Below are 10913 nucleotides of genomic sequence, written 5' to 3'. Positions count from 1 at the left end.
GCTCCCAGGGACTGTTTCAGGATCTATCAATAAACACGACTGGACAGGTAAATGGACACAACTGTGATTTTTCCATAGCGGCTTCACAACGATGGAATGCAATTGTTCATATGAGGCTGGCCCTGCCTTTCACATATATAAATCTCTTTCAAACGTGTTTAATCCGTTGTTTTCTTCAAAAGATTTTTTTTGGAGCCTATGAATGGGAGCAGGTAACAAACACAAGGCTTTGCTCCATAGCAACTATTACAGGTTAGATTAAAAAAATTAACCAGAAGACGTCCCATAGAAAGGGTTCAAAATGATATAGTCCAAGCGGGAAGGCCTGATCTGTATCAGGATTTGCCAGAATCTCTTAAGGGGCTCCCAATCCATTGTAGGAAGTATGAGAAAAAGTGATACTTTCAGACAAAGGTTTTCTCCTCTCTCTTCCGCACATTGCAGGGCGGAGGAAGGAGGGAAAGGAAGCAGAATGGAAATAATGAAGCCAGCAGGGAAAGGTTTCAGAAAGCTCAATCTAGCTGCAGTTTCAAAGAGGGAAGGAGGGGGGCACAAAGGCTTTTGCCCGCATTTGAGAGTCTCTCTCCCCCCCCCCCGGCCCCCACCTTTCAGCAGGGAGAAGGTCCAGGGTGCTTTAACTGATTTTTTTTAGCTGAGATTCTTGCACTGCAGGGGGTTCCAACTCTACAATGCTACGAAATCCAAAAGCTATCTCGCCCTCCAGCTCTGGAGCATGAAGCAGCATGTAGCCAGTGGGGCCCCATCCCCAGAAAATGTGCATCCTTTCCCCCTGCCCAAGCTGCAGGTCTTTTTTCATCCTCTCCTCTGCAAAAAAAAATAAACTCAACATTTCCTCCCTCACCCCCAATTATTGCACCTTTTTCCTCCTCTGCAGCCTCCTCCTTAACCAAACCCGTATCTCCTCCGAGGCTGTGAGCGGGGTGCCTCTCTCTCCCCCCACCCCACCAAACTGTCTTCCCTCCCCCCCTTCCTTTTGATGGGCAACTTCCTGCCTCTAAGAACCAGAGCTCAGTTCCTTCGCCCAGGAAGAGAACTGAGTGGCAGGAACACCTCCCCTGGTGCAAGCCTTAAGATTTCCGACCCCTGCTTAGTAATGACTATCAGGCTTGGAAAAGTTGGGCCACCGTTTTGCTGAGTTAAACTAAATCGTTTTGACTGGATTTTGAACAAGCGTGCAATTAACTTGCTACAGTATTTTGAATTTATCTTTCTTAGTGGGTGGTGCAAAGTGTCCCTATTTTCCAGATTTCCCGGATTTACATAAACTGCCCCAGTTTCTTGACTTTATAGAATTATAGAATCGTAGAATCGGAAGGGACCCGAGGGTTATCTAGTCCAACCCCCTGCAATGTAGGACCATGCAGCTGTCCCATGCGGGGATTGAACCTGCAACCTTGATATCCCTATTTCCATAGGATTCGGGTTCCCTAATGGCTAGGGAAACCCAGCTGGATGGGGAGGGGTAATGATGATGATAATAATAATAATAATAATAATAATAATAATAATAATAATAATAATAATAATAATAATAAACAGTCCTGTATAGGGAACTTTTTTATGTTTTATGTTTTATTATAATTTTATCTATGCTGGAAGCCACCAGGGTGACTGGGGCAGCCCAGTCAGATGGGATGGGTATAAATAATACTGTAAAATTATTACTATTATTATTATGGAATAGGACGTCCCTATTTTCATTGATGAAATGTTGCAGGGTATTCTGATTAATGCTTTTAATAGGATATTATTATTATTATTATTATTATTATTATTATTATTATTATTAACAATTTATTATTTATACCCCGCCCATCTGGCTGGGTTTCCCCAGCCACTCTGCGCGGCTTCCAACAGCGGGTTGGACTAGATGACTCACGGGTCCCTTCTCGCTCGACAATTCTATGATTCTATGAAAGCGCATGGAGCGCGGAAGTTGCATTGCAGTAGTAGGCAAAGGTGTTGGGGGGGGGGCGAGGGTTGCAGGGGGGGAGGGGGGAACTCGGTCCTCCGCTGGACGACAGACCCGGGGCTCTGTTTCCCAGGGAAGCAGGAAGTTGCAATCCAAAAGAGGAGGCGGCGCTGGGGGCGTTGCAGAAGCGCCCTGCTCCCTCTTCCGCGGAGGGAAACGCTCCTGCAGAGACGAGAGGCAGTCAGGAGGCGAAGAGGTGAGGCTTTTGTGGGGCAGTGGGAGGAAAGGCGGGGGAGGGAAGCCAAGGGGGATTTGCGCGAGGGGTAATGAAGGGGAGACACCCACACCCCCTCCTCCCACGCGGAGTACTTTCCCTCAGGAAAATGCCCCGGGTGGGTGGGGTCGTGGGTGGTCCGCGCTGTGCAATCGCGTCGTGTGCGGCCCAAAGTGCTGAAGGATCGCCAATGCAAGACCCCCTTTTCAAACCTCCCCACGCCCAGCCTCTGAAAAAAGGGGGAAGGGGGAACATGCAGCCCGGACAGAAGGAGGAACCCGCTATGGGGGAAGCAGCCTTGCTGGGGTGGAGTAACATATATTTCTTAATGCACCGACTTGAACAAGTCAGTATTTCCAAGCAGCGAGCTCAGGTGAGGGGAGGAGAATTGGGGTAGGCAGGGCAGGCGGGCTGGGCTCCGCCTTCAGTCTTGAGTGCTGGATATGCTTTTTAAAAAATTGTCTTTGCTGACCTAGTTATAGGCCAGGGGCTAGTAGTGATTTGCTGGGAGGCTGTTATCACCTCCCCTTGGAGTTGGCAGGATGGAGGACACACAAGAAAAGCCTGCTGGGTTGACCACGTTTCAGCTTAAGAATACACAAAATGATGAAGGATCATTTCCGCGACAGATCCCTTTCGAACTTCTCTCCATCCCTCTTTGTTTTAGCCGCCCTGAACAGTTGTGTAGCCGCAGCTCATGTGTTCTCATTGCTCACCCTGAACTCTTAAATCATTCTTCGATCTGTTTTAAAAGCACAGGTTCCGAATACTTATACTTATCCCACAAGAGAACAGATTTTTCTCTTCTAAATCCTTGCTTCAGCAATACTATCTCGCAATGTTCCCAGTATATTGGTTAAGCTCACAATATATATATATATATATATATATATATATATATATATATATATATATATATTTGGGTTTTCAGATTAAAATTTCACAGTCACATGTCCAACATTCAACATAGAAAGAAGATTCCCAATAATCTTCTGGACTTCCCTCTTCCCCTTTGTGGGTCTTATGGTTAGTCCTTTCCTCCTGCATATTTTATAATAATCCAAATATTTTACCTCTCCATTGTGTCCAAAAATTCACCATTAAACTACAAGTGTTATTCCAATCCTACTAACGACTTTAACTGTTTACAATGGTTTTTAAGATAAATTATAAATTTCCCCCCATTCCTTATTAACATTTCGGTCTTCCGGATTTCTGAGTCTTCCGGTCATTTTAGCCATTTTGGTATAACCCATCAACTTGATCTGCCATTCTTCTCTGGTCAGGACTTTATCTTCTTTCCATCTCTGGGCCAATAATATCCGCGCAGCCGTGGTTGCACACATAAATAGTCTTTTCTGCTCCCTTGGAATTTCGGCACCTAGAATTCCTAAAAGGAAGGCTTCAGATTTTTTTTTTAGAAAAGGTTTTTTAAAAAACATTTTCCCCAAACTCATATAGCATTTCCCAAAATTCTTTTACTACCTTAGGTGTGTTGATCGTCCAGGCTCTCTTGACCTTTGAGGAGGGGGCTGCGTTTTTCACAGAGGAGGAATGGGGCTCTAGTGTTGAAAGAGCTCTGCACGGGGGAGCCACGCAGGAGAATTATGAGACGGTGGCCTCTCTAGGTAAGGACGATTTGCTGCTTCTTTGACTGATAGGCACGGAATGCATGAAATTCCTTTTTGCCCCCATTGATCCCTTGTCTAGGCTCTGTGCTCTGGATGTTTGGGGAGGGGGTGCAGCTCAGTGGGAGAACAAATTAAGAGTGGGTGAGCAGCATCTGAATCAGAGATGGGGGGGAGCAGTAAACTATCAGGGAGATTTAAGAGGTCTAAATCAGGGGTTCCCAAACTAAGGCCCGGGGGCTGGATGCGGCCCAATTGCCGGATTTAGAAGGCGATGGGACCGCATCCGGCCCCTGGGCCTTAGTTTGGGGACCCCTGGATTAGAGGGACAGAAAGTCACCCCTGATAGAAGGCAACTTCCTGTGGACTTAAAGCAGAGGTCAGCAAACTTTTTTCAGTCCACTGTCCCTCAGACCTTGTGGGGGGCCAGACTCTATTTTGGAAAAAAATATTAACGAATTCCTATGCCCCACAAATAACCCAAAGATGCATTTAAATAAAAGGACACATTCTACTCATGTAAAAACATGCTGATTCCCAGACCGTCCGCAGGCCGGATTTAGAAAGCAGTTGGGCCACATCCGGCCCCCGGGCCTTAGTTTGGGGACCCCTGACTTAAAGGATCTTTGATTGTTAGATGCAAACACTTGAAGTGCGACCACCCCAGCCACAATCTGCTGCCCCTGGTCCAAAAGGCTCACCTTGAAGCAGGAGCAGGGGATGTCAGGTACTCCCAAGGCCCAGCTAAGGAACCTCTCCTGGCTCTCAGTCTGCATCTTCTCATCAGTGGGAATGACGTGCAGAGAGAGAATTTTTATCATTGGAGCTGCCTTTTAGTCCAGAACCCCTAATGCAACTTCCAACAGTTTATGAGCAGTGCTGGGAGCAGCTGGATCCTAGCTACAAGTACTGGACTCAGAATCGCTGTCAAGACTCATGGCATGCTTAATAAGGGACAGAAATTCTGGAAAAACAACAACAACATTGTTGTCTTCCGTTGGAAAAGGGAGATTCTCTTTTCCAAATTCACACATGTTCAGGTTCATAATTTGCATTGCTTAATCCGGTGAGTTTCTTTTTTGGGGGGGGAGGGGGAGCATTCTCCCTAGCATGATTTTTGCCCAACTGTGCCTCCATTTCTCGATCCCTCTTAATACTGTATACAGATTAAGAAGATCCCTGGATATTTTGTTCCCAGAAAGATCTATCCTTGGAAAGAAATTCTCCCGGTGGACTTGATGTCTTTGTTGGAAGGAAAAGAAGCAGTTTGCCAAGTCTCTGAGGAAGGAGAGAGAATGGCAGGTACAGATTTTTTTAACCCATAATGGGAAAGATTATAGCGGGAATAACACATAACCTGCGGACCTGGGTTGCATTCATCTTAGGTCAATCCTGCCTTGGTGGTGAAGAACTCAGAGATCAGTGATAGAACACCATCTTTGGATGTAGAAATCCGAAGGTTCAGTCTTGTCCTTGCCATCAACAGTCCCCATCTGAAACCCTGCAGAGCAGTGGTTTTCAATCAGTGTGCTCTGGCACCCTGGGGGTGCCTTGAATGATGCTCAGGGGTGCCCAGTGCAACACTGGCCTCTGTCCCTCTTTCCTTCCCTCCCTCACTTGTGGGGTGCCTCAGGGTTCTGTCCTCTCCCCCATGCTTTTTAACATCTACATGCAGACGCTGGGAGAGATCATCAGGGGGTCTGGGCTGGGTGTTCATCAGTATGTGGATAATACCCAGCTCTACCTCTCTTTCAAATCAGAACCGCTGAAGGCGGTGAAGGTCCTGTGTGAGTGCCTGGAGGCGGTTGGAGGTTGGATGGCACTTAACGGATTGAGGTTGAATCCTGACAAGACAGAAGTACTGTTCGTGGTGGACAGGAGGTGGGCAGGTGTGGAGGACTCCCTGGTCCTGAATGGGGTAACTGTGCCCCTGAAGGACCAGGTGTGCAGCCTGGGGGTCATTCTGGACTCACAGCTCTCCATGGAGGCGCAGGTCAATTCTGTGTCCAGGGCAGCTGTCTATCAGCTCCATCTGTGTCCAGGGCAGCTGTCTATCAGCTCCATCTGCCCGGACACTGAGATCCAGCGCCGGGGGCCTTCTGACTGTTCCCTTGTTGTGAGAAGCCAAGTTTCAGGGAACCAGGCAGAGGGCCTTCTCGGTAGTGGCGCCTGCCCTGTTTAGGGAGGCTTTTAATGTTTAATAGATTATTTTATTTCATTTTTCTATTGTAAGCCACCCAGAGTGGCTGGGGAAACCCAGCCAGATGGGCGGGGTATAAATAATAAATTATTATTATTATTATTATTATTATTATTATTATTATTATTATTATTAGATGGAGTTTATATTGTCCTCCTGGAGGGCAGCATATTCAGAAGGTAAACCCAGCTTTTGGTGTCTGCAAATAACATAAAATAATGCACCCATATACACAGAGTTTGAAATCCTTTGTTTTCTGCTGGAAATTTAAAAATGTTTTCTTTTTCTCAAACTTCACCGCAGCTGATGGGCGTAATAATGGGAACTCGAAGGAGACACCTATGCTATCATTGGAAACTCCTACAGCTGAAGAAGGAAAAGAGATGGTTGCAGGTGAAAGTGAACCTAAAAAGCATGGAGAAGAGAAATCCTCACCTTCTCTGGAGGTTAATGTCCATGAACCCCAAATCCTGCAGGAAGACGGACAAGGAAACAGCCAGAAAGTTTGTCCCGTGTGTGGGAAGATATTTAGATACGAATCAAAGTTAAACAGGCATTGCAGAAGCCACACGGGAGAGAAGCCATTTAAGTGCACGGAGTGTGGAAAGAGCCTCAGTTCCAGCTGCAGCCTTCTTAAACATCTGAGAAGCCACACTGGGCTGAAACCGTTTAAATGCATGGAGTGTGGGAAGAGTTTCCGCGAGAGCAGTACCCTCCTTACGCACACGAGAACGCACACTGGGGAGAAACCCTTTAAATGCACGCAATGTGGGAAAACCTTCAGTAGGAACACTCAGCTTACTTTGCACCAGAGAACACACACAAGGGAGAAGCCATTCAAGTGCTTTGAGTGTGGAAGGACCTTCAACCAGCTCATCAATCTGACTTCCCATAGCATTATTCACACAGAGGAGAAGCTCTTTAAATGCATGGAATGTGGGAAGTGCTTTGGCGACAGCAGCGGCCTTACTCAACATCAGAGAACCCACACAGGGGAGAAACCGTTTAAATGTACAGAGTGTGGAAAGGGTTTCAAGCAGCCCAACCACCTTACTATACATTACAGAACGCACACCGGGGAGAAGCCATTCAAATGCCTGGAATGCGGGAAGAACTTCAGCCAGCTCGTAAACCTTACTTCCCATCAGAGAATCCACACAGGGGAGAAACCCTTTAAATGCATGGAATGCGGGAAGAGCTTCACTGATAGTAGCGGCCTTGCTCAACACCAGAGAACTCACACAGGGGAGAAGCCCTTTAAATGTACAGAGTGCGGGAAAAGCTTCCAACAGCCCAGCCGCCTTACTCTACATTATAGAATCCACACCGGGGAGAAGCCGTTTAAATGCCTGGAATGTGGGAAGAGCTTCACCCAGCTCATAAACCTTGCTTCACATCGCAGAACGCACACAGGGGAGAAACCCTTTCAGTGCAGGGAGTGTGGGAAGAGGTTCTGTAACAGCAGCAACCTCATTTCTCACAGCAGAACACACACTGGGGAGAAACCATTTAAATGTGCAGAATGTGGGAAGAGCTTCGCAAAGAAGAAAAGCCTTACTTTACATCACAAAAAACACACAGAAGGAACCATTTAGATGTATTAGATGTGGGGAAAGCTTACTTTCCATCATGGAACACAGGTTTCTTGGGGGGGGGGGGTAGCTTTTACACGCAGAGAATGTGGAAGGTTTAGTGTGAGCAGTAGCCTTCCTTTAAATCGAAGAAGACAGAGGATAATGAACACATAAAGAAGTGTCTTGGTGGATCAGGCCCATAGTCTATTTAGTCCAGCGTCTGATTTTCACAAGCAGTAAACACATTTGAATGTAGAGTGTGGAAAGAGTTGAGTGTTAGCAATGCCCTTCCTTTACATCAAAGAATGCCCAGTGTGGAATTTTCTTGAGGGTACAGGCCTGCCTTACTATAGAAAGTACTCCGCTTTCTCTTCCTCAAAGGACCCACAAAGAGAAGGGAACCTATAACTATGAAATGGGGAAAGCGTTTCAGGGACAGGAGTTCTCTTCCATGAAAGAATGCACCCAGCAGGAATCCAAACAAATTAATTGAACCTCAAAAGAGCATCAATGAGGAGCACACTTGTTTCACATGGAAGAAGCTACCTGAGGAAGACAGTAAGAATGAAGGGGGGTTAGAAAGAGGTCATTCGACATCTGAAAATCTAAACGCATTGATAAAGGAGCACGCTTTCATTTCCTACAGTCAATTAGATGCTGGACTAGTGGTTCTGTAAACAGTAACATTTGAGAGAAATGAACTGCAATGTAATACATGCAAAAGTATTATGAACTGTAGAAAACAGAATGTTTGACCATTTAGTTACTAGCGTTCCTATGTCAATTATAGGTGTAGTGGGATAGTAAACCGTGAGTGGATTGCAAAAGAACTGCTTGACAAGTTCTTATCAGGGTCAGCCCCAGGCATCCTGCAACTTAAGGAGAAGTGGCCCCTTCCCGTTCCCTGGAGAGAACCCAACAGGACTGACTTTAATCTTTCTTCTGCACTGGAGAGGTGACAGCATCTTGCACTTCTCTGGAGCCAGCAGGCCGGGAATTTTGACCCTAGGATAGGCAGTGTGGCCATAGAGAGGAATGACTTCCGGGGTGGGGGGGTGGGGGCAGGAGAAATAGTATGTGGGAAAATAAGCTGTAATAATGAAATAAAAAAAATCCTTCCAGTAGGCCCTTAGAGACCAACTAAGTTTGTCATAGGTATGAGCTTTCATGTGCATGCACACGAAAGCTCATACCTATGACAAACTTAGTTGGTCTCTAAGGTGCTACTGGAAGGATTTTTTAATTTTGTTTTGACTGCGTCAGATCAACACGGCTACCTACCTGTAACTTGTAATAATGAAGTGAGCAGACATTGTAGAATTTATTGCAAGGGTCTTCAGCTTATTTTAGAAGGGATGATCAAGGATCTAAGAGGAATGGTTGAAGGAGCTAGGTGTGTTTAGCCTGGAAAAGAGGAGAGGAGATACAATAGCCATCTTTAAATATCTCAAGGGCTGTCACTTGGAAGATGGAGCAAGCTTGTTTTCTCCTGCTCTGGAAGGTAGGACTCGAACCAGTGGCTTCCAGTTACAAGAAAGGAGATTCCGACTGAAGCACAGGGATGAAAGCTTTCTCAGGCAGCTCAGCAATAAATCTCAACGAAGCTGACATTTCCCTGTAGCCAGCAAAACTTGGCAAAGCATACAGCAAAACCTAGCAGAACTTCTGGGGCGGAAAATGAAGATTTAGTTGGGATGGGGATATACCTATCCTTTGCAAGTTGTGAATTGTGGCAGGAAGGGAGGGAGAAGAAGGAAGGAAGGAAGGAAGGAAGGAAGGAAGGAAGGAAGGAAGGAAGGAAGGAAGGAAGGAAGGAAGGAAGGAAGGAAGGAAGGTTAAGTAAGTAAATAAGTATTGGAGAGAGTGGAGACTAACTTTCAGGAAGTGATTGGGGGGATGGCAGTGGTGAAGAGGCAAAGTTCTGGACCATGTGAGTTTTTTTGAGTATGTAAGAAAATGGGAGCCAATCCATTATCTTAATTCCTGGAGACCAGACTGCTATCCTGCGTGTAAGATCCCAGAAGCCTGTTCCCTTCTAATGCTTTGCAGTCAGGGCAGATGAAAATATAGGAAGCTTTCCCTAAATAGTCGAGGAAGTTTAGATGGGCCAGCGTAGGATTTAGCAGTGGATAAGTTTTTTAAAAAAGTTGCTTGATGTAGCACGTATGTATAACAGCCTCTTTACCTAATACATTGATATAGTTTACCGTAGTTTTCCCACATAATCTTGGCATCCTAATAGTTCCTATGTATAATGCACCTTTGATTTTCCTTGATACTTTGTGGGTTAAACTTGCGTCTTTCATAAACTGAATTGCATTCATTGGTCTTTTGTTGACGTGTTTTAAATAAAGCAGATTTCGAAAACCACAGAAAAAGAATACTGTTTTTAAGGATGTTGTACAGCACACAGCCGATGTTCCAGGAGGTCCTAATCCAGGCATCCCCAAACTGCGGCCCTCCAGATGTTTTGGCCTACAACTCCCATAATCCCTAGCTAACAGGACCAGTGGTCAGGGATGATGGGAATTGTAGTCCAAAACATCTGGAGGGCTGAAGTTTGGCGAACCAGAGCAGCGCACGGAAACGCCGTTTAGCTTCCGGCCAGAGCGGTCCCTATTTATCTACTTGCACTTTGATGTGCTTTCGAACTGCTAGGTGGGCAGGAGCTGGGACCGAGCAACGGGATTCAAACTGCAGGGATTCGAACCGATGACCTTCTGATCAGCAAGCCCTAGACTCTGGTTTAACCCACAGCGCCACCTGGGTCTTACTGGGAGCCAATGTAGGTCTTTTAGGACCGGTGTTATGTGGTCTCCCAGTCACCAGTTTAATGGCACGCTCCAGTGTGCTGTTATATGACCAGGTGAGCCACAGTACTGGTTCAGTTTTAAAAGCTTTATTAAACATGTAACTGGTTTTTTCAGCCATCAGTGGAGCTGGACCCTGGGGCCTTGGGATCAAAGTCACAGGCTTCACTTAGACCAGGCTTCCTCAACCTCGGCCCTCCAGATGTTTTGAGGCTACAATTCCCATCATCCCTGACCACTGGTCCTGCTAGCTAGGGTTCATGGGAGTTGTAGGCCAAAAACATATGGAGGGCCGCGTTTGAGGAAGCCTGACTTAGACAAAGTGGCTCAATCACTGTAGCCAAGGACAGCCCAGCAGAGCTGGGGAGGAGGAGCTCCACTATAGCCTGCTGGGAGACATCAGAGGCATAGCAAAGTAGTGAATATATGCTGGAAGCTGCCTAGAGTGGCTGGGGAAACCCAGCCAGATGGGTGGGGCAATAATAATAATAATA

At 46.2% G+C, this 10913-nt stretch overlaps 1 protein-coding gene across 1 annotated transcript; it reads left to right on the top strand.

Moving 5' to 3' along the window:
• Positions 1-2081: 2081 nt before the first annotated feature.
• LOC148687192 (uncharacterized) lies at positions 2082-9990 on the top strand. The gene is made up of 4 exons (XM_088664133.1): positions 2082-2189; positions 3698-3835; positions 5034-5137; positions 6339-9990. The coding sequence occupies exons 3-4, from the start codon at positions 5074-5076 to the stop codon at positions 7628-7630; spliced, it is 1356 nt and encodes a 451-aa protein (XP_088520259.1). The 5' UTR covers positions 2082-2189; positions 3698-3835; positions 5034-5073; the 3' UTR covers positions 7631-9990.
• Positions 9991-10913: the final 923 nt, after the last annotated feature.

The sequence above is a fragment of the Zootoca vivipara genome, chromosome 2 (assembly GCF_965207765.1).
Source record: "Zootoca vivipara chromosome 2, rZooViv2.hap1.1, whole genome shotgun sequence".
NCBI classification, from domain to species: domain Eukaryota; kingdom Metazoa; phylum Chordata; class Lepidosauria; order Squamata; family Lacertidae; genus Zootoca; species Zootoca vivipara.
The sequence above is the reverse complement of the archived record's forward strand: the minus strand, read 5'-3'. Positions and strand labels throughout refer to the sequence as shown.